The sequence below is a fragment of the Anthonomus grandis genome, chromosome 4, assembly GCF_022605725.1.
Source record: "Anthonomus grandis grandis chromosome 4, icAntGran1.3, whole genome shotgun sequence".
NCBI classification, from domain to species: Eukaryota; Metazoa; Arthropoda; class Insecta; order Coleoptera; family Curculionidae; genus Anthonomus; species Anthonomus grandis.
The window spans coordinates 19,755,180-19,782,777 of record NC_065549.1 but is presented as its reverse complement, the minus strand read 5'-3'; the positions used below and the strand labels follow the sequence as shown (position 1 = coordinate 19,782,777).

Genomic DNA, 27,598 nt, shown 5'->3' with positions numbered 1-27,598 from the left:
CAGAAAAGAATGACATTGATGGCTGACGTTTAAATGCGCGCGCATTAACCTAATTGGTTCCTGGCCTTTGCGATGTAGCAACCAGAGTAAAATGATCTGGGTGATACTTGTCGATATGTATTTCTGCTTGGCTTTTTTAAGCTATCAGAAAAAAGAAAAATATAGAAGAGATCACTAACAGCAGCGAACAAACCAATTTATGTATTTAGGTTTAGTACCTTCGGCTATACGACTGAGCAATAGCTTATTAAATTCGAAAAGAAAGCTATGTTCTACTACTTCTTCTACGACCTTATACAGGGTGTCCAAAAAGTCTGCACATTATTTAAATAAAATCTCAGTTTTCTACAAGTATTTTGGATGGAAGCACTATTGATAAGATATTGAAATATCTATAAAAAAGTTTTTAAACACGCCAAGAAGATTTACTTTAAAAATAAAATTGCTAATTCTAATAATACCCAAAAACAATCATGGTCCATTATCAATGAGATTAGACGAAAAACGAGTCACCGTCTACAAGTTTCTGTATCTAAGTTATCTCCGAATATTTTAAATAAGTTTTATTGCTCTATTGCTAAAGTACTATCTTGTTAAATCTCCACAACTATCTGATAGGTAAGAGGATTTCTAAATCATTTTTCTTGGCGCCAGTAGATAAATATTCCTGAAATTAAAGAAACTCTGTATTTCTTTAAAACAAAAATTATTCTGGATATGATTACATATTGATCAGAATCCTTCTTCACTTTAGCGATGCTGGGCTTCAAGCACTTATGTGTGTCATAAATTTCTCCTTTGAGAAAGATGACTGTCCCAGTATTCTTAAGCATGCTCTGGCTGTGCCTCTTTATAAAAGAGCTGACTCTGATACTCCAGCAAATTCTCATCCAATTTCTCTTCTTCCTTCCCTAGGTAAGCTAATAGAGAGACTTGTGAAAAAGAGAGTTCTTACATTTATGAAATCCTTTCCAGTTCTCAATTTGGCTTTCAAAGTGGGAAAGGAATATCAGATGCTATTTTCTATCTTCTAGAGGATATTTATTTCAATACTAATGAAAACCTCCTTTCATCCATAATTTTCTGTGACTTGTCAAAAGCATTCAACTATGATCATCATGTGTTGCTCCGAAAGCTTTCAATTGGTTTAAGTTTTACTTATGTGATCGTCGGTATTCTGTCTCCTATGGAGGAGAAATGTCTGTGTCATTACAGAACAGTTGTGTAGTGCAGGGCTCCATATTTGGCCCCCTCCTGTTTTTGATCTATATTAACGATTTCGCCTCTATTCGGATTGGAGGATGTTTTCGGCTTTTTGCTGAAGATACTTTGATCGTTCGGTCTGGAGATAGTGTTAAGGTATTTAAACGAATAATTAATACTGACCTACTTTTGATAATAAATTGCTGTAATAGTAATAAACTATTCTTTAACATACCAAAGACTAATATGTTAAACTTTCAATGTTCCCTACCCAACATTCACAATTGACAATTTAAAATTTGAGGAACACATCAGCGCTCTTTCGGTAAAACTGTCTTCAAGTTGTTAGTTCTATGCCCTGAGAGTGCTTTCCGATTACTTAAACCAACTTGTAGTGAGATCTGTTTACTTCTCCTTAGTTGAATCTCACATTGCTTATGGAATAATATTCTGGGGTTGTTGTAGTACAACCAGTTTTTCAACAATATTTATCTAACAGAAACGAGCTCCAAGGTGTATATCTAAAAAAGAAATGTCTTTTACTCAGTCCTGTAAATCCTGTCCAATTTTTACCTCACAACATATTATCTTAACTTTTCCATGCTTGTATTTGCTTGAAAGTGTTTGACCGGTCTATAAGAATTATTCTAATTCACTTGTCCTCACTCAACCATATATTACAAGGCAAGTGAATAATATTCGATTAATGATTCCGAGGAGCACTTTGGTAAGAAAGTCTTTGTTTAGTCTGCCAAGAAAGCCTAATCATCTTCCCTTAGGTATTAGGTCTTCGGATGCGTACAAGGGGTTTAGAAGAGGAGTATTGCTTTTGGGGAAAGCTTATTATGACGTTGCGGAATTCCTTAATGATGCTCTGTGCAGTGACTGAGAGCAGACATTGGACATTGACTAAGACTGTAGCATTTTAATAATTTTTTTTTGTCTCTCCGTGATATTATTTCAAATTGTTTATATTATATTTTTGTGGCAATAAAGCATATTTTGATTTCATTTGGTAAATAAAATTAAAAGGTGAAATAATATCGTGACATTTGGATTTACACTATAACCGCCACAGAAATTTTAATCTTTCTGTAATAAAAATTTGCCACATTCAAAATATTTATTACGACGAAGAAGTAAATTATCATAATATAATACAATTTCAATTTGCTGTGTTTTCTTTATAAATATTTACAGTATTACTGGAATAATTTGAAAATTTTCAAGTTAGGGTAGTATTGCTAACCCAAATTAATCTTATTCTTTGTCTGCTCGTGTACAGTTGATGATGTGGTGGTAGTCGTATTGACATAAACTGAATAAACATTTATATTTGTAGTATCCATTTTATTTCTATGTGAGTCGTCTATGTATGATTTCCATCCTCCATGGCTTTTTAAGGCAGTTATATCCCTACCTCCGTCTACAAAAAGAGTAGCTGATGATCTTCATAGTGTCTGTCCTGGTTATAGCTCAGGACTGAACAGGATGAAGGAATTGGCAACCTTCTTCCCCATTAAATCAAATTTGTTTATGAGTTTATGCTAATAGACTGGATGGTACATTTTCGTTTTTGATAATTTAGGAATAAGTTATTCGGGCAGAACGGTTTTTAAAGTCTAATATCAATATATATTTTATATATTTTTTAGAACATATCAACTAGCATAATTATTCTGGCAGTTTTTGTCTTATTGTTTAGAATATTTACCAAAAAATCTAGTTCCTTAATATCAGTTGCCGCAACTCGTCGCATACTGCGGGAAGTACCAACAAATTCCATCCCATAATAAATGCAACCTTAAATTTATGAACAACAAAACGATCAGTACATACAGATACAGTGCATGTCTTTCTGCATGTTTTTTATTTTATGCATGCATATTTCTATTTAATGCCTTGCTTTTTAGCATAGAATAAAGCAAAAATGATTTATACTTATTGAAAAGGTCAGAATATACTAAGATCACGTTTTCCGAAAATTAATTTAAATTTTGTGTTTTACTTCAGTCCGTGAAATTTTGATAGACAGCAGTTTATTTGCTTCGCGATTTTTCTGGTACCAAGTTTATTGGATATGGCATTTGCTACTTCTGTTATTTTATGTGAAGTATTAAAATCGGTTTCGGCGTCACTATACTCAGCCACAAAAATACACAGCCCGAAATCATTTACGTAACGTACTCCAGGACACAAATTTTTTTAAATTTTAATACTCAAATACCTCAATAATTAATATGACTTATCAAGTTGTCAAGCAAATTCTAACAGGCAATTACTTTAACAGCCATTGCACACTTAAATAAATATTTTTTTCTCTCTTTGGTTTTTCTGTCTAGTTTTTTTTTTCCTAAATACAAAATTATCATGACACACAAACCCGTGAGTACTCACGTCTATATACCGACGTGAACTTGCTTCCTAGGGGTGCGGGTTCCTTATACACTGGCCAGACCATGGTTTTGGAAGATTGGTTAACCTTTCAGGCGTTTCTAGAGATGTTGTGCGGTATGCTCGCTCGCGTCACGGGGATGATTTCGGAATGGCGAAGAACGCTAATATTCACGACGTTGCCAATATCGTTGCACTATTATTAAACGTTTGTAGAAGAAGAAATTTTAGTTTACCTAAATAAGAAATAATGAAATAATATTTGATTTGGACATTCGGCTCATGTAACATCCTTATACTCGCCCGAAATAACGGTGTTTCACCATGATATTATTCTGTTTTACCGAGAAGTAATGTGGAATTTTTGTTTTGCAAAGCAGCTCTAAAATGCCACTTTTTTTCGTGAAGCAGAAACTAAATTTAAATTTTATGGAAAGCGAACTAAACTGTATTTGGAAAAAGTAAGCTAATAACACATATTTCAAGAAATAAAATAATATATTTGCAACCGTAAACTAAGTTTATTATTATTAAAAATTCACCGTAGTTATAATATACATCACTTTTAATATCGAAACTTTAAATGCTAAGTCATTGCAGCAGCTCTACCATTCTTGTAAATCCGACTTGCTTCTGGTGGAAGATAATAATCATACCCTTTTTCTTCTTCACTTATTAATTCTAGTGCTGCTTTTATAACTTCCTCAAGAGCTTCTGTCAATTCTGCTTTGCTGTAGGGCTTATCCAATGGGGGAACATGAATGAAGAGGGTTCGTTTGTTATCCTGATTTAGGGATATATAATAAATATATTCGCAGAGATACCTGAAAATAAAATATTAATTTTTAGAGTTCAATTTACTTAGTTTTTTAAGGTCTAAATCTAAGGTTTTAAATAATCTTTATTTGCCTTTCCATTTTATATTGACCATTTTTTCACATCAGTGATTGTTAACATAAATAAGACAGAAGTTGTTATTTTTTAAGTTTAATTTAGGTCTTAGAAATTTACTTATACTGAAAAAACACTATACTTTCATTTAAGAGGTGGTTCTAAAATTGTATTCCCGATGCAGTATTTTTTCCTTAAGAGCCAACAATATTACGTAGTCATAGAAAAAACAGTGTTTATAATGAAGATTTCATTTTTTTACATCAATAAAAAAAATTAGGATATACCTTCCAGCGTCAGCAGAAGTGCAAGCCTTAATTTTTGGGTGTTTGTTAACTCTTTCGCAAATCGCTTTCGTACTTATCCCAGTTTTTAAGCAGTGGTCTGTACCACAACGCGCTTCCGAATTTGGTAGGCATTTTTCCTCTACATCTGGTCTAAGATATCCAGTCTTGTTTGAACACGTTTCGATGGTTATTTCTTCTGCTAAAGCGGATACGCCCACATGAACCACTAGCTAAAATAAAATTGACGGAAAAAATTATATAGTATATTACTTGCTATGCATCTTTTACCTTGGGTTGATACTGAAGCCATAAAAGAGGTATATTATCTTCAACATGTTTATAGGAAACTGGGATTTCTTCTTTAATGATTCGGTATCCTTGAATTTTATCGGGAAGGGATTTAACCGCTTCCCAACTAGCATTTACGTTATGGATCCCAAATGGACCGAAACCCGTCACTAGAATGTTACTAGATTCGGGCACCTTTTCCTAAAAAAAAAAATTAATTTGGTATTTTAACTTGTGAAACAGTTATTATATTTATATTTATGTCAGTGGTATTTTTCCTCTTAAATTTTAGGAATTTAAAAATCCTAATTGGTAAATTGGCCGTGATTTTAGAAAATATAGATAACTTTTCCTGCGACCATAATTTGAAATTAAATTCGTCTAAATCATGTGTAATTTTTCTGGGTGGTGGAAAGAACGCCCTTAATGCAGCAACAACTTCAAATGCAAACATTCGTAATGAGCAGCTACCAGTAGTACGAGATGTCAAAAACTTAGGAGTATACATTGATAGCGGTATTTCATTTCAAACACATATAAAGAATAAGCTCAAAATTGCATACATGCGCTTAAGAAAACTTTACGGCTTAAAAAATCATTTACCTCCTAAAACTAAATATTTTTTATGTAACACACTTGTTTTATCCCTATTTGATTATTGTGATGTGATATATTCGGATTCATTGACTGAAGACTCCGCTTACTCAATACAAAAACTTCAGAATTGTTGTATGCGTTTTATTTTAATTGTTATATTTAGCTAACAATTTTACAAATTTTCTTCATGAGCATAACACTAGATTTATAAATTTATTTAGGATACCACAACATAGAACAACAAATTTTCAAAAATCTTTTGTTTTTGTCGCCTCTCAACTTTGGAATAGACTTCCGGCTAATTGCAAAAGTTTTCCGTTTACTGCATATAAAAAATATATTCGTAATAAACTGCTTGATTCTCAAAAAAACAATACTATTAATCTACAATAAAAATTAAAAGAGCTGAGCCGCACGATCTTCTATTGCTGTCTACTTATTATTGTTATAAATATTAATTAATTTACCTTTCCTGCATATCCAGAACCCCCGCCTGCTTCGCCTTACTTAAATATTTGAATATGATACACATCAACACATGCATGTCTTTTTCTTTTAAGTTTGAAGGGCTATGCCACACAGGTTCTATCTTATGATGAACCTGTGTAAACGGTTCTCTATAATCGAGGCATGGTCCTATTTATCATGTATTTGGTGGGTTGTACAACATATGTATATTATTATGCTACAATTTTGTACATGCTTATTTATTTACCTTCATGATAAATAAATTTGTTTTGAATTTGAATTTGAATTTTTGTGCATGCATACGCGGGCGCGGGAGTGAGGCAGACTTGTTTAACGTGGAAGTCGTGTTGCCGCCACCCATTGGTTAAACATGAGTCTCAAACTAAAATTGTGAGATAGTAGGAGCCCCAGCACGGTATCTGGTGGGGATACAGTCTTTTTTTTTATCATACCTTAATAATTGCGTATACACTGTAATTCCTTTTCTAAGACATTAATCTCCTATGTATAATATTAATTTGCTAGTGCGCCTGAAATAACAATCGACTGCGACTTTCAAGCTTCAGATAATTCTCGGTCTTTTACTAAATTATCCGGGTAGAATGACAAAAATACAATTTGCATAATTTTTGCTTTGTACTGCAATGGAAGCATCGAAAATGGATCAAGGTGTTTCTGTTTTTCAAAATAATGGTAAGTTATTTTTCGTTTTCTAAAAAAAAATTATTATGCTGTTTGTAGCGACTGATTTTTATTTCTTACAAGCTTTATCAGACTGAGTGTCTAAGTGCTGTTTTTTAATCAAATATATTTCTGAATGGCTTACAAGAATGATCAATAGTCATATTTTTATACTAACTACTTCCTTTTGTTTGTATATTGGTAAATATTATAATAAATATATAAATTGCTGTGCTTTAATGAATTAACGGTAAATACAAATATAAAACTGTTTATATGATTATGAAACAGAAAAATACGATGAAAGATGAAGTACAGCAGTATAGCAGTATTTTTCTATTTATATTATTTATTATTTTTAAATATTTATAAATATTAAAATAATAAGACTTTTAGTTTTTACTATAGTTTTATATTATCTCATTCAAGGTACTTAATACCGTGCTGGATAAATCTATAAAATACTTTAAATACCTAACTTTACTCCAATTGAAGAAATGTATAAAATACACATTTCGCATAATCTATATAACAGTATATTAAGAGTTAAAAAAGATAGTAGTGGAAGCAAGAACAATAAAAGAACTTTGTCATATAAGTAACAAATTTATTTAAATTTAGTAAGTTAGAGACAACTGTTTAATATTCGGTTAGTAATTTTTATTTTTTTTTTGTGGTTAGTAATATTGTTGGGCTTAGGGATTTCAAAATAAAAATCCAATCCTGTTTAAAATGGCCAATTTAACCAAAACCCAATAATATTACTTATTATATACAATATTACCATAAAACCTTATTGCGATCGTTATTATAAAAAATACTTAATTTTTTTCTATTAATCTAACTTCAGTAAAACCTAGGCTCTGGCACCCGTCACTGTTTTAGAGTCCGTTTTAAATAAATTTTTAAAAAATGTTTAAAAGTATGAATATAGTCTAGTTGCATTTAATTTATTCTACCGATTTCTTTAAAATAATACATTTTGGTATAAATACTAATTACATTATTCACAATACAATTTACTTTATTCAAAAATAAATTATTCTTCTATTTTGAAAATGATTAAAGCTATGCGTATCACTTACCAACCTGTGAAGCAGTGAATATTAAAGTTAATTTAATTTACGCCACTGCTCAATATCAGAAATGATTTCAGCCAATAGGATGACGATTTTCATGTTGCTACAGATGCACATCCTATTGGTTAACGTTACTAGGTCAAATGAACAGAGATGGATAAAATCTTCCATGCATATGTCAAAAATAATGAAAATAAATATGATTTCTGCATACAAATATTGAAAATTTATTAATTGATTATTATATTATAACAAAAGTTGCAAAAATGCGATGCGTTCATATAAATATCCGTCAAGCCACATTTATTTTACTTACTTTTCTAGCCAACAATATACAAACAGGTAAAATAGGAACAAAATACCAAAGCCTCATTACTTTTATGAAAAGATACTGAAAGTTTATTATTTTTTTAGCGGACAATACTATAAATACATTCGTTGACGAGAAGAAAAGTATAAATATACAGGATGAAAATAAACCAGTTAACCTGCAAGTAAGTATCATAAAACATATTTACCATTGTTTTGTTCCTATGCTCAATTGATCACCACTTTACCACCCCTTGACATTAACATATAATGGAAAATACCATTAATTATTGTATATGCGCACGAGAGTTACAACGTAATATATATAAGTTAATTTTATCAGGTACTCTAACAGGTACATTTACACTAACAGGTACCTCTATTAAAATTTAATCAAGAGAATGTTTTCATAATAATTATAAGAAGTAAATGGAATTTAAAAACATCAGATGACAACAATACTAAACTTTAATTTGTTATCTTATGACAAAAATTATATTAGGCATACATTTAATAATAGAATATTCATGTAAATTGACTGAGTAAATATTCTGTGAATGAATCTTAAACCAATATTTACATTTTCAGTAATGAATTGTTTTAAGCTGTTGGTTGCTGTTAATAAGAATGTATTAATTGTTTCAAATGATTTCTTCAAGTCTTGCACTATATTGTCGGTCCAGTGCCAAAACCATGAATGTGCAAAATCGTGTTTATGAGATAATTGCAATTAAAAGATATAATTTGCTGTGAAAAATCAGTGTTCTGACTTATGTATTTGATCTTTTTGTACTTACTGTATAAATTTAAGTACTTTAATAGTTGCCTATTGTTTTTTTTCTATTTTGTATTGTTTTTTGTATATGTCACATTCATGAATTTGGATCTAATTTTTTCCAAGCCAAAAACATGAATGTGCCACATTCATGAAATTTTGTCTGTTTGTTATTCTATTATTGCAATATAAAAGAGTTTAATGCATTACATTTTTATGATATAATGGTTAGCCCAGAATCTTTTAACTCAATATAAATATTAAACTAAAATAAAATAATACCTATTTTAAAAGCTGGGGACTCTGATTTAATCGTGAACTACAGGCCAATCTCATTACTCTGTAACTTCTCAAAACTTTTTGAAATTATCCTGAATCGGTCGCTATTTAATCACGCAAAAGAACTCATCTCTGTAGACCAGCATGGATTTTTTAGCGGGCGATCATGTGTTACTAACTTATCCTGTCTGTCTAGCCACATCTGTGAATCACTTGATGTTAATACTCAAGTCGATGTTATTTATACCGACTTCCAAAAAGCCTTTGATCGGATAGATCACTATATTTTGCTGCATAAATTAACTCAGTATGGTTTTTCAGGGAGATTATTTAATTTATTTCATTCCTACTTGACTGGTAGATCTCAATATGTTGAATATGAGGGCTTTAAATCGAAACTTTTTAACGTAACGTCGGGTGTGCCACAGGGCTCGAACCTGGGTCCGCTCCTGTTTAGTTTTTTTATAAATGACTTGATTGAGTCACTCACTTGTCATAGGCTGGCTTTTGCCGATGATTTGAAGCTATATTTAAATGTATATGGATTGGAGGATTGTGTTTTTCTTCAGAACTGTCTAAATACATTGGAGGTATGGTGCGCTGTTAACAGGTTAGGCTTGAATGCGGCTAAGTGTAGTGTGGTCAGTTACTCTAGATCAAAAACACCCTTAAATTTTAATTACTTTATTAATGATACTATTTTGAGTAGATTAGAGCAAATTACTGATCTTGGTATAACCTTTGACTCTGAATTTACATTCGTTCCACACTTCAATAACATAGTCAAGTCAGCCCTGAGAAGGCTTGGGTTCATAATTAGAAGTTCTCAGAGTTTTACTTTGGAGTCTACATTAAAACTGCTTTTCTGTTGCTTTGTGAGATCAAAACTGGAGTTTGGCTGCATTATATTGAACCCGCTCTATCAGAATCATGTTGGTCTCCTTGAATCTGTTCAGAGTAGATTTGCTAAGTTTTTGGCCTTCAGGCAGGATGGCATATATCCGGTAAGAGGGTTTGATCATCGGCAACTATTGGAACGCTTCAATCTACATCCATTACAACTCAGAAGAATGATCTTCTCTGTAAAATTCCTGCATGGGTTACTGAATGGATTCATTGATAGTCCTGTACTTCTTTCCGGTGTACGTTTCATGGTGCCTAGGCTTAATGCTAGACATCCCCTAACATTCTTTCTGCCAAGGCCTCATACTAACATCCTGTTGAAATCGCCACTATATACAATATGCGCTATATTTAATCGGATCTGTCACATGTGCGATATAAATTTCTCTCCGGTTCATGTGATTGTCGATATCTTGGTGGATCATTACTCTTGGGATTAAGACCCATGTGTTTAAGTTATAGTTAGTAGGTATATTGCAGTTAATTTAATTTAATTTTGTTGAATATGTGATTATCTTGTTAAACTTTTATAATTGGGTTTTTATATCATATTAATAGTTATTTGTTCTAATTCTTTGGATGACTTTTGAGAATGTGACTTTACTTTACTCTTTTTCTTTTCTTTTCATTCTTTTAGGTTTGTTTGTGTATGTTTTTTTTTAACTATATTTTTCATTGTTTTGCAACTGTTTCCTGTTATTGGGCAAGTTGCCTGTTGGAAATAAAGGCTTATTATTATTATTATTATTATTATTATTATTATTATTAAACTAGTTAATTATGTTTTTTTTTTAAGAATGATGAAAAAAAGTTGTAGTCAATTTCGGGTATGCAACTAATTTTATTTTTGAGCTGCATTTATTTAAAAGGTTAAGAAAAGTAAACAACAATTTTTTTAAAGTTATTTTATTACCAAAAAATTTCAAAAAGTAGTGTTTAAAAATATTATTTTCAAATAAATTTGTACTTAGTTCTTAAAAAATACGAAAATACGTTTTTACAAAAAACTTTTTTAACGAAGTTACAAATTTTCTTTATCGCTATCTTCACTTTCTTCCTCTACGTCTGGTTCAGGCAACCTATCCCTGACTTCACTTACCTTGAGTGATTTATAAAATGGGTGATAAATTTTTGGTATGGTAAGATCAGTACACATTTTTTGTAGATTTTGATACTTTGCTGCATTAATCGGTAACTCATCTTTATACTTTTTACTTAATGTTACTTTTTTGGGCCTTCCTTTACCTTTAGTAATATTTGTCATCATCATAGTTGAGTTTGTATAGCAATTTGGTTTGATCAGCTTTAAGGTATCGAATCCAACAAACTTTACGCCAGGGAATTTGACTTAGTTTAAATGATTGATCTCCAAATGTTTTAAAGTCGAAGAAATCTTCATGTGTTACATTTTTTACGGCGAATGGTTGTGGTTTTGTACGAGCGCTTCTAATAATTTGGGTCCAGCCTTCAGATATTTAGCTTTTTGTTTAATTTTAGAGTGTATGGAGTCACACTCCATTTCGGTGTGGCCGGTCTCAAAAAATGTATGGTCTATTTAAATCAAATTATAGGCAAGTGTTTCAATATTTGCAGCATTATCAGGAGAATGAGCAGTTTTGAATACTGGCGGAGCCTCGGTTAGCTGCAAAAAACAGTGTATATTAGTTATTAATGCAAGGATAAAGGTACCTACCACAAAATTAAAAAAAAAATATGTTAGGTAAGTAGGTACAGAGTGGGCCAATTTAGACGTTTTCTTATGGGAAGTCATGTCCCTGTTAGAGATTAAAAAATTTTGACCTCCATTCTCCGGGGTTAAATTTTAAAAGAAGTTTATTGAAGCAAATGAAATTTTGCTATGGCAAACAGTTTCACCAAGTATCAACGTCCTTATTAAAAATAAATGCAGTTATTTAAGACACTCAAAGATTAAAAAAGGACGTTATAGGTTCTGTATTTTTTATTTGTGATACTTCAGTAAGCGCTTTTAAAAATCAAAAGTAAATTAAACAATAGCTCCTGTTTTATTAAATATTAATTATATTAATGGACAAATACAGTTATAAAAACAAAATAATACTGTAAAAAAATAAAAAAAAAAATAAAAGTATTTATTTATTTATTTATTTTAAACTTAGAATATGAACTAACAAACAAAAAGTAAAAACCAGATTTTATTTTTTTATTATATTAAAACTGCAACTCTATATATTACGTACTTATAACAAGTGTTCAAACTGAGCTCCTTCCTGATCAATGCACCAGCGGCTACGTTTTTCAACATTATCAACAGCGTTTCTTAATTCAATATTTGTTATTGTTGCAAATGCATTATGTAAAGCTTCTTCCAACATTACTCTTGAAGTAATTGGCTGTTGGTATACCAAGTCTATTATTCTTCCCCAAAGATAAAAATCTAAGGGTGTTAAGTCAGGGGATCTAGGCGGCCAACGTATTGGACCTTGATTTCCTATCCACTGCTCACCAAACTGCTCATTTAAATAATTACTGACCACTCTAGAATTGTGCGGTGGCGTACCATCCTGCTGGAAAGATATAGGATGCCTCTGCTGGGCTAGAGGCAATTTCTCTAGGAAGCGCTCAACTTGCGTTTGCAGAATTTGTAAATATCGCTCTGAATTTAACTGTCCATCATAAATATAGGGACCAATAAATCTACCACGAAATATGCCTACCCATACACTAAAACTGTAACGGCCTTGATTTCTTACAGCCACCGTTGCGTGAGGATTTGCTCGAGCCCAGGTATACCTATTAAAAATGCCTGCACTACTAATCGAGATGCTTCATCCGTCCAAATACAATTGTAGCCAAATGTTGTATCTTGACCACACTTTTGCAAATACCACCGACAGAATTCCAATCTTCTATCACGATCCGCAGGAAAGAGATGATGAACTTTTCGGGTTCGATAAGCTTTATACCTATATTTTTTTTAAATCCGTCTTGTAGAGGTCATTGGCACACCAGTTTCTACTTCCAATTTCCGGGTGGATAGATTAGAGTTATTTTCAATTGCGCCCAAAACTGTTATATCCAATAGTTCTTGATCGTCATTTATATTATTATTAGCATTTCTTCGCGGTTTAGCAAAAGAACCAAAATTAATAAGGTTTCTTTCTAATTTCTCAAACAGCGTACTATGTGGCTGCCCGTTCTGGATATCGTCGTTGATATAAATTACAGGCCTCTCTTGCATTTTCATTACATTCAATAAAACATTTAATCATATCGAATTTTTCATAGTTTTGATACATTGTGATTATCACATAAAAGAAATAGAAAGTAAAACAGATTATGAAAATAAGCTTGTTTATGTCAAAATGACGTATTACTCAAAGCAGTTTGACAACCGCCTACTCAACCCTTTACGCAATTGTTTCACCCGCAATTGTGTCACCCGCCTACTCTGTTTTTTAGGCGTTTTAAATGGCACGGCATTATAATTTATTCATACTTAAGAAATCTATTTATATCTCCTAAACTAATGAATTTAGATTATAAGTGTTATATATATTTGAAAAGGGAATTTTAAGGGCTACAAGAAAATGCAAAAAAATAATATGTATCCATTTAAAAAAAGAAAAAAAAAATTAATAATGAAGCACCCTGTATAAGTTTAAATATCATGAGCATGTTAAGCGCTTAAAAGTGCTATAAGAAAGTCTTTACAGAAATCATTTATCTTTAAAAACACAGCAGCCATAGCCGAAAAACGAAAATGACCAAATTTCAGAAGCGCCCTCTAGCGGCCAAACTGTTTGCCATAGCAAAATTTCATTTGCTTCAATAAACTTCTTTTAAAATTTGAGCCCGGAGAATGGAGGTCAACATTTTTTTATCTCTAACAGGGACATGACTTCCCATAAGAAAACGTCTAAATTGGCCCACCCTGTACATAAACTTTTTAAAACTTTAAAGATAAAAAGTGCTATATTAGCGTCTGAAAATTAAGTTTTACTTTTTTTCCATTTTTTACCTTTTTTTACCATTTTTGGGACTTTTCATAGAAAATGGTATTTTCTTGGAAAGTGGTGATATTTGAAACAAAACGGTATTTAATGGATTATAGCCAGATAAATTTCGCGTATTTGAGGGCAAAAATGGTCTTCGTAGGTCGCATAGGTATGCCAGTATTAAGCGTCAAAGTTAAAAAAACGTGTAGAGCAAAAACTACTCTACATAGATGACTGTAGAGTATATCAAAAAATAGGTTCTAAAAAGTATTAAAAATGTTGAAAGTTTAAAATCTCCAAGTGCCATCCCTAAAAAGTTATTAAATAAAATGTGATTTTATATTTTCAATTTTTCGGACCTTCATGGGGAAAATTTATTATTGCTCGGCCTGTATGGTTCACAAAAAATTCGGTTGTATGGCATTTGAAAGACAAAAGATGAAGCTATTTTTTCATAATTTTTTTTCCTAAAGTAAGTACCGTTTGGCGACAAATTCCAAAAAACTAAAAATGCCAGAACTCGTAAAAATTTTATTTTTTTTTTTTAAACTCCAAATATGTTGTTTCTCGCATAAAACTAAGTATTTTTGCCAAAACACTTTTTTTATAAAGTTTTTATTTTAGCCTATGGACCATTTTGAATTTTTTTTTACTCAATTTTGATCGCTTATAATTACTCACCCTATATACTGATCTGGCCCAAAAAGTATAGGCTTCTTAAGCCCCCACTACTCCTTACGTCCTAAAAATTTCAAGTCATTCAAAGGCTTTAAATTTGAGTTATGGCGGACGAAAGGAATATTTACGGTTTTTTACGAATTTTTGACTTTTAACCGGTACCGCTTCCGTCGGGGGTACCGGAAAAAAACGGATTTTTACGGATCCATCATTCCCAATGTAGTGGGAGACGACATGCCAAATTTCATCTTTTCGCTACCCATACAGCCCAAGATATGAATTTTTATTTCCCAAAAAACACCTAAGAAAGTAGTGTCGGACAGCGCGGACATAATATAGTCGCAGACGCTCCTATATATAAAAACAATGAGGTTAAGTTTAAAGGCATAAAAATGAGGTAAAGAATATATGAAAAAAAGTTGAATGTAGCAAGTGAACTACATACCTCCTGTGTTATTATTTAGGTAGCATTAAGCCTTTTTATTTAAGGTGAATCTGAAGGCAAGGTCAAATTATTAAAAATCAAGTGAGGTTTAAAATTAAAAATATCTTTCACACAGTTGAGCACTGGACTTTTTTTGGCTTTTGCTATTTCCAGTTTTTAAAGAAGGTTCAACATTTAGAACATTCATATAATACTTTCACATTTTACTACCATACATGAAAAGTCTTGTCAAAAATATGTTGAAACCTTTTGTTCTTACTTCATATTAAATATTTATTAGCATCAATCATAAAATTCAATGTTACATGAATTAAAAAAAAATACAATGTACATAATTTTTTCAAAAATAACATCACCAATCTATTGTATATTGTAACACCAGTTTAGTCATTGTTGAATCTATTAGGTTTTTGGCACTTATTGTAGCCAAGCCCTTAAAATGGGATTGGCATATTGAAGACTTCCAAAAAATTAAGCTCTGTATGTTTTGCACATCTCTGAAACCTGCTTCCATTCTGGGGTACATATTGTATGACTCAATTTGAGCATTCTTTTAAACTGCAAAAGAGGGATGTTTGTTATTTGCTGTGACTAGGTACTAGGATTTCTTGCTCAGAATTCATTAAAAAGTATAAAATATTAACACTTCCTTCTTTAAGGTAAAATGAAAATCCTGCAGTCTCCCTCCACTTATTTATTAAACATTTAGTTAACTTAAAATTCCCTACATGTTTCAGACACAGTGGTGCCCATTATCAGGGGGTAAAAGGTTTAAAATTGGTATCAGACACACGTCTCAGGGTTTGATTACATATCAAAAACCCTCTATTATTATTGTTTTTAATTTTAATTTTAATTTTTTATTTGTTTACATTCTGTTGTTGAACATCCTTCTTTATTCACATTTAAATTTGTATCAGTAATTTCAGAAACGTCATCCATCAATTACCCACTTAGGAATGGTGAGCATAATCTTTATCTTCCAACCCCACAATCAGAGTTAGTTAAAGGCTTTAATGTACAATGTACATAACCAAATTTCACATTACCTGCTATTTAAAATAAAGTCCATAGCATCTTTTCCCACATTTCGCAAGGCTTGGAAATCACACTTGCTGGAGAGAACCTTATAACAGTATAAATATTGAAAAACTGCAAGAACATGCTTTGCCGCAATTCTAATGGCACATCTTCCAGCAACAACGGCAATTGATTGGTCCAAAAGTTAAGACAGACGTTGCTATTTAGGGATTGTTTGAAAAAGTATATATGGCCCAATAATCCTGTCTCGCCATGTCGCCAAAACGACATGATATAGGTGCGTTCTAAAATTAATTAGAATTACTAGTAAAAATTAAAATAAATATTAGATAAATTCAAATAAGTCAGTATATTGTAACGATCATTTAAACATATCTATAGTCTTTCAAAATATTTTGAACTGTTGTTCGTGATATGCCAAACTCAAGGGATAATGCTCTCGTGCTAACATGAGGATTTCCTTAAATGTATCCTAGTACTTAGTTAATATTTTCTTGGGTTCTTCCAATTCGTTGCCGTTGAAATATAAGGCTCGTAGATTAGCCACTAATCGGGGAAAAACTCTCACAACGCAAGGACGTCGATTTGGACATCGAGCCGTGTAAATTCTTTTTGCTAGGGCATTCTGAAGATATTTAAAATAAATCGCAAGCATCATCGTAAAAATATATATAAATCGCAACCTTCATCGTTCGTAAAACGCATTATTACGACAAAAATTATACAAAAGTAAGCGAAACTATTGACAATTTGAGGTATATTTGTTGTTTTCTTGGTTCCATGGCCTGGTAATAATTGCCAAAAAAAATTAAGTATAGGATTTTCGTATAAACTTTTCTTTGGCCTAAATTTAAGGTTAGGAATAAGATATCAAGATGCGGTTTTCGTGAGCCTTGGCCTGGGCATCATTTCTCTACTTTTTCATGAAAAAAAATATTCTTAAGAGAAAATTTCATTAAAAAACTTTTAAAACTTCGAACATTTCTGGCGGAAAGGTCAAAAAAAGCCCTCTGGTGGCGACATGTGAAACTAACAACACTTCGAATACTACAACAGTGAAAGCCCAAGAATGGCTTGATGAATGACACAATTATATTAACGTCGACTGAGCCATTTCTAAGATACAGGGTTTTTTTACGGAAACCTTTGAATACTCTCCACCACTTTATTTTTAGAGATAGGTATAGCGAAAACTGCCCAACAAAAAAGGTTCGGATTGTGCTCTACTTTAAAGATCAAGTATTTTTTTGTTAGGTTAATATATCGAAATTCACAAAATCTTTACTTTTTTAGATTCAAGATTGCAGTTACGCCCTCTAGCAGTCATTATAGAAACTTGAAAATATTTTCCAGGTTTTTCTCTTGGCAGTTTTAGTAATAATATTTTTTACCGCAAGCCTTTGCGACGAGTACGTTCCGAGATACAGTATCTCGCATTCTTAGTTGGCCACCCTGTACATTACTTCCAGCACTGTTATATAAGACCATTCCATCTATGGTTTAAGCTAAAAAAGACAGGTTGGCATAATTTCAAACTTTTTAAAATGTCCAGTACAGGTAAACAAATAGAGATTTTGATATTGTAATATGAAAATGATACTGCAGTTTTGAATGTTTTTTAACAATTTGAAGGTTTTCTCACTGCTGAAGCATAAAAATTCGTTTTTTCACAAAACTCTAATCTCCATATAATTTGTTATATGGAGATTAGAATTTCATCATAGAATCCTCAGTCATAGTGTACTACAGTGTCATAGAATACTCAAAAATTTTTGTAATAAATATAAAGCCATACCGCAAGTAATAAAAAATGCTAAAAAAGATTATTATTATAGTGAGAGAGTAAGATTTGTACTGCGAATAATAGAACAAAGGAAACTTGTAATTTTTAAGGAATGTAGACACATTATACAGACGTACGAGATTCATTTTGTTTGTATCGTATCCTTTTTGACGTAAATGAAATTTAAAAAATATTAGTTTCAATTAAAAACAAACGCTCGGTAGCGGCTCTTCCAGATGCTCTACTTGTAGAGTTATGTGTAATTATAAATATTTCTTTTGACAGAGAAGCTTTCCCTGATAGCTTGTGTACGGCTTTAGAAAAACCTCTTTTTAAGAGAGGTGACACTAATAACCCTTTCTATTTTCGGCCGATCTCAATGCTTCCAACTCGATCAAAAATAATCGAAAAAATTGTCTAAATTAGAATGACCTCATTTCTTATTGCTGTCACAATTCATTAAATAACAACCAGTTTGGTTTTCGGGACGGAAAGAGTACTGGTGATGCAGCTTTTAATCTTTTGGAGAAACTTTATTTAGGCTTAAACAGGAGAGAGATGGCTGCGGTATTTTGTGATTTTTTCAAAGCCTTTGATTGTGTGGATCGTAAAATAATGCTGCAAAAGCTACCTTGCTATGTTAGGTTAAGGGCCAACACAGTAGTTCATCTGTGCAGAATATCGATCGGAGGGTTCCTCAAGGATCGGTTCTTGGCCCTTTATTGTTTCTCATTTACATCAACGACCTAGCGTCTATTAGTATTAATGGATCCTTTACGTTATTTGTTGGTGACACTACCATTCTGTGGCTAGGAAGGAGGAACAATACATTGGAAGAAACAATAAACAATAATATTAAACTTATTAAAAATTGGTGTGACGCAAACAAGCTTTCTTTTAATATTTCCAAAACGAATATTGTGACATTTAAGGGTATTACTACAAATCCTTCATTGAATGGGGAGCCTATAATGAATAGAGATTATTTCAATTTTTATGAGTTTTTATCGACTCAAAATTGAAATTTAAGACCCACATTGCTGCTTTAAAGGGGAAGATTGTTCCCCCTCTGCTTGTTATGCTGTTAGAGTGGTCCGCATTGAGATTGGTATAGAGGTGGCTAGAAGTGTGTACTTTGCCCTAGTAGAGTCCTATTCAATTTTGGGGCTTGGCTGGGCAGGGTCTGGTTCAATAATTTTTTGTCTTACAAAAACGTGCTGTGAGATATTTTTCTGCACTTTGGTTTTAGAGCCGCTATTGGTTACGGAGCGAATACTCACATTAACTTGTATTTTTATACTAATGACGGTAGAAGTGATTCATAAAAAATACAAGAGTAGTAATGAGCCCAACATATATCTAACAAGATTTAATACTACCAATCTAGGTCTATGCACCCTTACAAAATACTCAATTATATATGAGGGTATTAAAATGTATAATCACTTGCCCCTGTAATGCAAAGTCATGAAGAGTAGCAAGCAGTTTAACTGTTCTATGAAGGATTTATTAATTAAAAATGCATATTACTGCCTAGAAGAGTTTTATAGAGATATTTTGTAAGTCTTGAATATTTGACATAGTTTTTTTTAAATTTTATCGGTTCTTTTAACCTACCTGTATTTTAAGTTTTATATATTATTGTCCATTATTAATACATTTGTCTTTGGTTGACATATTGTTACTTTATACTAAAACCTTTTTTTGCGACTTTTGTTCCTTGTTACTGTATCCGTGAAATTTTCTTCTTAGCTGTAATATTATATTTTTTTCTGTATTATTATATTTTTGCTTTGTTTATAACTCTAACTAATGTTAAAAAACAATAAAGCATATTTGGTTTTTTAGCATTCTCTCTAAATACATATGTCAATACATCAAAAAACTTATCTCAAAGATAGTTGACCTATGACCGACTGTATAAACCAACAGCTGATGGACACCTGAACAGTCTTATGGACACCGAATAAACTAGATTTGCATATAGTTATAAGTCCAAAGCCAGTATTTAACTTATACTACTATATTTTTATACGTATATTTATTACGAATTAAATGAGTATTAATTATTTGGCCCCATCTTTTCCAAAATGCCTTTAATCAAATCTGCAATCATGCAGGATCCTGCTAAAATGGAGCATATACCGACAGGCAACAAATAGGTTGATGGTATCATATATTTGTACCGTTCATATTCATCTGTAAAATAAATTATTGCCATTATTCCACCTAAAAATATTAAAACTATTTTATTTTAAAAAATAATATCGTATTTGGACAATGCTTACCCGTCAAGTTCAAAGTAGATCCCACTATCAAGAATAGGTAGTCCAAAGTGTAGGGTAAATCATGATCTAGGGTCAGACTGACAATGCAGACAATGTTTATAAGCAGAAATCCTGATAAACCTAGGCAAAGAACATCATATATCCAGGAACCACTCCTTAAATTCATAAAAATAGAGCCTAACATACAAAATACCTAAAAAATGTAGTTATATGCGTCTTGAAAATTAATTTATTATGGTTTATTTTTACTAGGGAGAAAAGTTTTATAATTAGCTTTATTCTCATTATTATTTACTTGTCAACCGTTATGATGGATGATGAAATAAATTAAAAAAATAAGCATGTTCATTTATTTACCAAAATAAATTAATTTTAAATTTTCAATTTAAATAAAGTATGTACCTAATAATGTATAGTCAGATTGCTATTTTTGTTATTGAAATTTAAAATAAATGAAAATGTTTATTCATAAACAACACATAAAATTCTTATATTTAATAAATAATACACATATGTATTCTGTATAGAGTGACACAGTCTTCAAATGCCCTTTAAACATAGAATGTAAGGAACTCCCTGCACAATGTCTGGACTGTGAATTATCAGATTCCTGCATATATGGCAAGGAAAGGATTTCCAAATGTCGCAATAAGGCCCAAGTCAAATGTCACGTAAGTCATGCGCTATTTAAACTTTCATACATCTAGACATAATATAAATATTTTAGGGGTCCAAAGAATTTGATAAAAAGTACATCTGTAGATATTGTTACCAAACAGAACCTTGGGAGCACAGCTGTGAACAAAAAGCTACTTGTCAATCAGTTTCATCACCTAGAGACGTTTATGTCACTAATTGTACTGTGAATGGGGACATTTTATGTTTAGGTGAAGTGAGATCATTAGAGCTTGAAATCAGCAATTGAGTTTAAAAATAATACATATTTTCCATATAGGTCGCCGAACGTTCAACAAGAAAATCAAGTGTAACTGGACTGGCGGATATAAATGGTCCACGGCTTTAGCTTTGAGTATTACTTTAGGGGGTTTTGGAGCAGATAGGTTCTATTTGGGACATTGGCAGGAAGGAATAGGCAAACTATTTAGTTTTGGTGGCTTAGGGGTGTGGACAATCATAGATGTCATTTTAATTTCTTTGCATTATCTAGGGCCTGCTGATGGTTCTTTGTATCTATGATTGTTCAAGAACCCTTAATTAAAATGTAATGATTTCTGTAAAGTCTGATTAGGTTATAAGATAAAAACACATAATATTGTAAATAAATAATTCTTTAATTTATTATATAAATATTATAATGTACATTTTGAATATCAGAATAAACTGTTAAAAGCTTATTACAAAATACTGTTTTTTGTCTTAACAAAAACATTCCTAATTATTCAGTTCTAATACACTTTAAATTAATACATTTTGAGCAAATCATTGGAATGACCATTGATCATTTTTTTAACTCAGATTATAAAGCTTAAAAATCAACAACATTCCTAAAGCCAAACATAGGTAACAATTTTAGGAACTACGTAGTAGAAATACACTAGCATACTAAATTTATTTCATCTTCCAAAAACTGCTGCAGTTCTAAGTCAGTCAGTCCAGCAAACTCATCTTCACATATCTGTAAAAAACAACAATGATGGGTAGAGTGTGTTAAAATGTTGATGCAGTGAAAACATGTCAACAACTAAGCATCATAGAATTCATCAGATTAGAAAAAAAAGGATAGTAATTATTAGTGCTTAGACTAAAACCAATTTAATGAAAAAATATATTTTTTAACTCAGAGGAAATATCTTACATTCAATAAATCCAATTACAGGTTCAATACGAAGAATTTAAACCTGCAAATAATTCAATCTTATTGATTCAGGAAATAATTTTTCTATCACTTAATACATTCAAAATGTGCTTACCACAATCAATGCTTCATCACACTTATCTAAAATTCTCATCTTTAACTGCATTAATCCAGATGGCACGTTGTCACTATTTTTCAAAGTAGTATACTCATCCAAAATTTCAATATTCACAGTTTTATAAATCTTCTTTTGATACCCTGTTATTCCTACAATATTGAGGTAAGGCACTTGACAATTTATCTGAAATGTATCCAACTTGTTTTGTGGAAATGTTGACTTTAGGCTTTGAATAACCTTCCTGAGAACAGGTCTTTTGGCTAGCTGATAATCTTGATTATAAACATGCGACGTGGCTTCCAATGGTATTTTTAATTTTTGAAAGAGGTTTGGGTCTTCATAGTAAATACTTGTTAGAAGTAGGTTTAGACTTTGTTGATTTGGTAGGTTTTGAGCTAAAAAAAATAGTAAATAATTAAAACCTTCATATATAAGAGAATGGTTAGAGAAGTTGAAGCTAAGAAGCTGATTTGCTACTTAACTATTAGTAATATAAAAAAAAGCTTATTTTTAATTGAGCCATTTTTATTTCTATAGATCTTAGGACAACATGTCACCGAAAAGAATAAACTACAAGTTTGGGTAGTAGACAGCTGAAAAAAATTTTACAAATTAACTCTTATTTCATTTAAGTTTCACTGAGCCCAAAAACCTAAAAAAGATGTACACGAATCCTTAAAGCAAATCGTATCTTAAGTAGCTCTCCAATAGAGTAAAATATAAACTAGACAACAGTCAAATTCCTATTAGATTGAACAATCTTTCAAAAACTGTTTTTTATACTGTTCCAGCTTAACATATTCATGAGTCTTACATGACCCTAATAATCGTTACACTATTACGAACAACTGTAGAGTTCTTGCGATACCAGGTAGAGAATGGCAATATGCTCAAAAAAGAGAGGCCCTGCTATGCGATAAGGTAGCCTTTGAAGGTTTGACTCAGTTCAATGGGGTGGTCAATGATCATGGGTCTATTCTGGATCTTTGCTTCTCAAATCTTGATATATCTTTTGCAGTGGTCTTGTTAAACATGATCCTTATTACTCACCACTTGAACTGAAATTGCCTTGTCATGAACCTAAACTTTTGGATGTACCTGTAACTCTGTATTATAATTTTAAACATGCGTATTTCAATTTTGTCAAAAATTACTTAAGATTAATTAATATCATCAATTAATTAGATTACAACTGGGAAACCATCATGTCAGATTCTCACCATCTGATCTTAGATCTCACTGTTTAATTTCTGCTAACTTTTATTCGGTACTATATGACTGTTTTAATAAGTTTGTACCTATAAAACGCTTTTTTCCTTCTTAACATTATCCCCAGTGGTTCTCAAGAAAATTAAAAAACATAACTCAGAAGAAAATCGCGCATAAATTGTATAACCAGAGTGGTTCTCCTTCTGCTTATGTAAACTTTAGCGCTTTGAGGTTAGAACTTAGGAATCCACGGAATGTTACAATAGCTATCTTATTTATCAAATCAAATGTTTCAATCAAATTAATTAACTATCAAATGTTTGTCCAATCCTTAAATCTGATAACAAGAATGACGTTTCAAATTATCGCCCCATTAGCATCTTATCATCTATCCCTAAACTTTTTGAGCTGTGTGGAAAATTTTTTATCTAAAGTTTTTCAAGAGATAATTGTTGATCAACAGCATGGCTTTATTAAAGGGCGTTCAATCGAAACAAATCTTTTTTTGTTTAACAACTATATTTTTAAATCTTTTGGAAGTAGCTGTGAAGCTCATGCCATTTATACAGACTTCAGTAAGGCATTTGATAAAACCAATCATACCTTATGATAAACTTGGCATTTGTGGCTCTTTATTACAATGGATTAAATCATATTAACCAACCGTGAGCGGCAAATAAAAATAGGAAGCTGCCTTTCTTCACCATTTCAGGCATCTTCTGGAGTTCCTCAAGGTTCCCACCTCGGACCCTTGCTTTTCAGTCTTTTTATTAATGATCTTGGATCTCTCTTGAAATCCCATTTCCTGCTTTTTGCCGACGACCTAAAAATCTACAGGCAAATCTCCACTCCAAATGATATTATTACTTTGCAAAATGATATAAACACTATATATTCGTGGTGGCAACAAAATGACATGCTCGTCACGCAAAGTCAGAAAGTCCGTCTTTTATTAAGTTGTGACCAATTCCGAGAAAAATGATTATCAAACTTATCTGGAGTGATGTTATGAGCATGAGGTGGAACTCCAGGTATTCCTTGTTGCCTATTTATTATACCCCACATGGTTTTTGGAAGATTTCTTGAGGTTAGAATTACTCTGTTATTAGAATTAATTTTTGCCTTTCTTATTTCATGTTTACAAAGCTTTTTAAAATCATTGAGTATTTGTAAGTTGTCAGTTTTGCGTTGTATGTAGTACTCACTCAAGAAAATGTTCTCTCATTGCTCTCAATTCATTTGTAAACCATGTAATTTGCCCATTTACTTTTTGAGGAAAGGATTCTGAAAAACATGATTCAAGAATGCCCACAAACTAACTGAACTTAAAATCTATAGAGGTGTCATTATCAGGAACAAACCCACAGTCTATCCCAGACAGCCCATTATAAAATAGTTGTTTACCCTTTTCAGTTATGGGTCAAATAAGCCTTCATTGCTCTCTGCGACCCAAAGTTCTCTTTTAAATCTCAAACCCACCAATCTGCCCTCCATGATCAGAAAATCCCACATCAATCACCTCAGTGGACTGGAGTGACACTCCAGGATCCAAAAAGACATTGTCAATGCAGTTAATACTTCTAGTTGGAGTATATATAGTTTTAATCAAATTAAAGTTTCTGAAAACATCCTGGAGCTTACAGGCAGATGTATTTTCAGTCATAAAGTCAACATTGAAATCCCCAGCAACAATTAGGATTTACTTGAGTGGGTTAAGGGTCTCCAGTATTCCCTCCATGGAGCCTGTTTCTGTAGATACATATTAAAGAAAAACTGGTTGTACTAAAACAACCCCAGAATGCTGTTCTATAAGCAATGTGAGATTCAACTACAGAAAAGTGTGAGATTAATCTTCTTCCAAAGATGCTAACATCATTTGCAAAACATGTTTCCCACTTAGTCTTGTGAAACATTTTTTAATTAGATTCCTGTTGAATTAAAACTAAATTTCAACCGTTTTAAAGCAAAAATTTAAAAAAATTCATTGACTATATATAGATCAAGAATGTTCGTTGAAGAGATCATTAGATTCTAGTTGGTGTTTTGAAGAGTTTGTTAATACTTATTGTTTTATTGCATGTATAATTTAAATCTTTTAAAGTAGTCTATTCACGTTTTTAACTTGCAGTGTACTTTGAATGATAACTGTTATTAGTTGTAATTATTCTAAAAAAGCTTTTCTTTCTTTTTTATTTAAAAAAATATATTCAATTTTCTTATTTTGAGTCAGGACAAAAAACTAGTTTTAGAGTTATTCTTTTTTTTTGTTTTTTTTTTGTGACACTTAATTTATTCAATTGTGGGTAACAATACTTTGTTGATATACCTACAATTTTTTTAAAATAAAAAAAGCTTGAAGAATTAAAGATATTATCATGATCAAATGTAGATCTGTCATAATTGCCTTGTTATCCTTACCTTTGTATTTCTGAATTAAATCATTGACCATAAACTGGTCAATTAATCCACATGCCTTATAGTTCATCATCCACAAATAAAGAATAATTTGAAACATTGATCCTACATCATTTGTAAACTCTCCAGCATCTACTCGGATTTCTATTTGAGGTAATATAATACCTTCAATCTCTTCTCGGGAAATTTTGTAGTTTAAGTTAGTTAATGCCCACAAAAATCTTTTTATATCTTTCATTCTAGGTTGTTCCTGAAGATAAGTATCTTTGGATTTAAATGATAAATGTTTTAGGTCATTTAGGCACTTTTCAGTTAGGACTTTTAAAATAGATTCATCATAATATAAATAATCAGCATATAAAGCCAATATATGACACATGGCACTAAAGGAATAATACTTTAAAGTTCCATTGAAGAAAATAGTGCATGTAATGGAGTTGAGAATATCATCATCTTGGTACCGATTGTGTCTTAGAGTTTTTATTAATGTTATAAAGACAGCAGGATCATTTAGAAGGGTTAAGTTGTCATTAATATATAGTTTTATTTTGTCTAATAGTAAATGATTTTTTATTTTAGTACTGGTTTTAAAAGTAGAGTTGCAAATAATGCATAAATCTTCTTTCATCAGTCTATTAATTGTACTGTGGTCAAATAATTTTAAACACTGCCTAATCATGTTTTGAGCATTATAATTCTTTTTTAAAAATCCTATGAAAAACAATAGATGAACCAGTTGGTCTTTATTTAACTTTTCCTTATGAATAACCAAACAGTCTAGTGCCGAATGGAAAAACTGGCATTTAGTTATCTGGTGTGGCACAGCATTTACAAAATTTGTCAAGGTATCAAATATATTCTTAGTGCTGAACTCATGTAGTCTGCTACAACATTCTACATCAACCAGTTCCAATATTCTTTTAAATTCATTTTTATGTTTTATAACAGTTCTATCATTTAACACACTTAATACTAAGTTAACTCCATTGGTGTCAAAATTTCTGATTTCTTGTGGCTGTGTCTTTATTGTTGCCACCAACCCAATTTTATCATTATATGTTGTAGCTTTTGAAAGATTATTATCCAGATATGATAAGAATCTCCCAGTTAGTGTATCATCAGTTAAAGGTGTACTTCTATCTCCTGAAATTGCTCTGGCGAAATACCGCACATTTATTCTATAGATATGTTTATTTTTGGATAATTTTTGGCATTGTTTTAGCACAGATATCATTTTCAAAAAATATTTTCGGTCAAAAACAGTTTTCTGGCATTTTTATTGTACTATTTTTTTTTAGATAACGTACCGATAATCTATTCGGATAATAAATATTAACTAACTAATTTAGTATTTAGTGACTTGTGTTTATAAGGTCTTTGATTAATTTAAATTTAATTTATTCGAGTTCTTCTTCTTCTCTCTCATGCCTTCTGAGGTTGCTCCCAGTAAGGCAGTTTTGGTCTAAGCAACCGGCTATCCGACCTATATTGCCGGATTTTGAAAACTAAATTAGATGTTTCGTCTAAAATTATCAGAATGTGGGATGATGAGAACATATAAAGGACCGGTATTATAAAACTATTTTGACAGATACATAGAGAAATGAATATTAAACATACTTTTAATTACTCTATGGACAGATAACTTAAAGTTAACTTGGGGAATAACGTTAC

At 31.5% G+C, this 27,598-nt stretch overlaps 3 protein-coding genes and 1 long non-coding RNA gene across 8 annotated transcripts; 1 reads left to right on the top strand and 3 right to left on the bottom strand.

Annotated features, from left to right (window-relative positions):
- Positions 1–4,098: 4,098 nt before the first annotated feature.
- On the bottom strand, positions 4,099–8,610 carry LOC126734792 (pyroglutamyl-peptidase 1). Of its 2 annotated transcripts, none has more exons than XM_050438530.1 (4): positions 8,407–8,610; positions 5,064–5,264; positions 4,776–5,005; positions 4,099–4,421 (listed from the first exon to the last, which is right to left on the bottom strand). In XM_050438530.1, the coding sequence occupies exons 1-4, from the start codon at positions 8,407–8,409 to the stop codon at positions 4,184–4,186; spliced, it is 672 nt and encodes a 223-aa protein (XP_050294487.1). In that variant the 5' UTR covers positions 8,410–8,610; the 3' UTR covers positions 4,099–4,183. The 2 variants fall into 2 exon arrangements, with proteins under 2 accessions (XP_050294487.1, XP_050294486.1); XM_050438529.1 differs by lacking the exon at positions 8,407–8,610 and adding an exon at positions 8,205–8,346.
- Positions 8,041–21,729, top strand: LOC126734794 (TM2 domain-containing protein almondex). Of its 2 annotated transcripts, none has more exons than XM_050438534.1 (5): positions 8,041–8,230; positions 8,303–8,382; positions 20,894–21,037; positions 21,094–21,258; positions 21,322–21,463. In XM_050438534.1, exons 1-5 carry the CDS (start codon positions 8,155–8,157, stop codon positions 21,388–21,390), a joined length of 534 nt encoding a protein of 177 aa, XP_050294491.1. In that variant the 5' UTR covers positions 8,041–8,154; the 3' UTR covers positions 21,391–21,463. The 2 variants fall into 2 exon arrangements, with proteins under 2 accessions (XP_050294491.1, XP_050294490.1); XM_050438533.1 differs by having other exon boundaries at positions 8,045–8,230; positions 21,094–21,253; positions 21,322–21,729.
- LOC126734798 (uncharacterized) lies at positions 15,508–20,669 on the bottom strand. 2 transcript variants are annotated; one of them, XR_007660178.1, is made up of 5 exons: positions 20,616–20,669; positions 20,367–20,559; positions 19,696–20,307; positions 16,304–16,579; positions 15,511–15,812 (listed from the first exon to the last, which is right to left on the bottom strand). It is a non-coding gene; the product is annotated as an uncharacterized LOC126734798 (long non-coding RNA). The 2 variants fall into 2 exon arrangements; XR_007660177.1 differs by having other exon boundaries at positions 15,508–15,812; positions 20,367–20,644.
- LOC126734789 (uncharacterized) lies at positions 21,640–27,398 on the bottom strand. 2 transcript variants are annotated; one of them, XR_007660175.1, is made up of 4 exons: positions 25,928–27,398; positions 22,500–22,695; positions 22,298–22,449; positions 21,640–22,002 (listed from the first exon to the last, which is right to left on the bottom strand). XR_007660175.1 is itself a non-coding variant. In XM_050438526.1 (3 exons), exons 1-3 carry the CDS (start codon positions 27,156–27,158, stop codon positions 21,922–21,924), a joined length of 1,710 nt encoding a protein of 569 aa, XP_050294483.1. In that variant the 5' UTR covers positions 27,159–27,393; the 3' UTR covers positions 21,640–21,921. The 2 variants fall into 2 exon arrangements, 1 of the variants encoding a protein (XP_050294483.1); XM_050438526.1 differs by having other exon boundaries at positions 22,298–22,695; positions 25,928–27,393.
- Positions 27,399–27,598: the final 200 nt, after the last annotated feature.

Bases quoted from the DNA above. Each gene is read 5' to 3' on its own strand.
- LOC126734792 (XM_050438529.1), bottom strand. From the start codon at position 8,261: ATGAGGCTTTGGTATTTTGTTCCTATTTTACCTGTTTGTATATTGTTG. The intron at 5,265-8,204 runs GTAAGTAAAATA...TTTTTTTTTTAG, and splicing joins GTATATTGTTGGCTAGAAAA to GAAAAGGTGCCCGAATCTAG. The intron at 5,006-5,063 runs GTAAAAGATGCA...ATTTTATTTTAG, and splicing joins GGCTTCAGTATCAACCCAAG to CTAGTGGTTCATGTGGGCGT.
- LOC126734794 (XM_050438533.1), top strand. From the start codon at position 8,155: ATGCGATGCGTTCATATAAATATCCGTCAAGCCACATTTATTTTACTT. The intron at 8,383-20,893 runs GTAAGTATCATA...TATTCTGTATAG, and splicing joins ATAAACCAGTTAACCTGCAA to AGTGACACAGTCTTCAAATG. The intron at 21,254-21,321 runs GTGAAGTGAGAT...TTTTCCATATAG, and splicing joins TGGGGACATTTTATGTTTAG to GTCGCCGAACGTTCAACAAG.
- LOC126734789 (XM_050438526.1), bottom strand. From the start codon at position 27,158: ATGATATCTGTGCTAAAACAATGCCAAAAATTATCCAAAAATAAACAT. The intron at 22,696-25,927 runs GTAAGGATAACA...TATTTTTTTTAG, and splicing joins TTTAATTCAGAAATACAAAG to CTCAAAACCTACCAAATCAA. The intron at 22,003-22,297 runs GTAAGCACATTT...TGTTTTTTACAG, and splicing joins GTGATGAAGCATTGATTGTG to ATATGTGAAGATGAGTTTGC.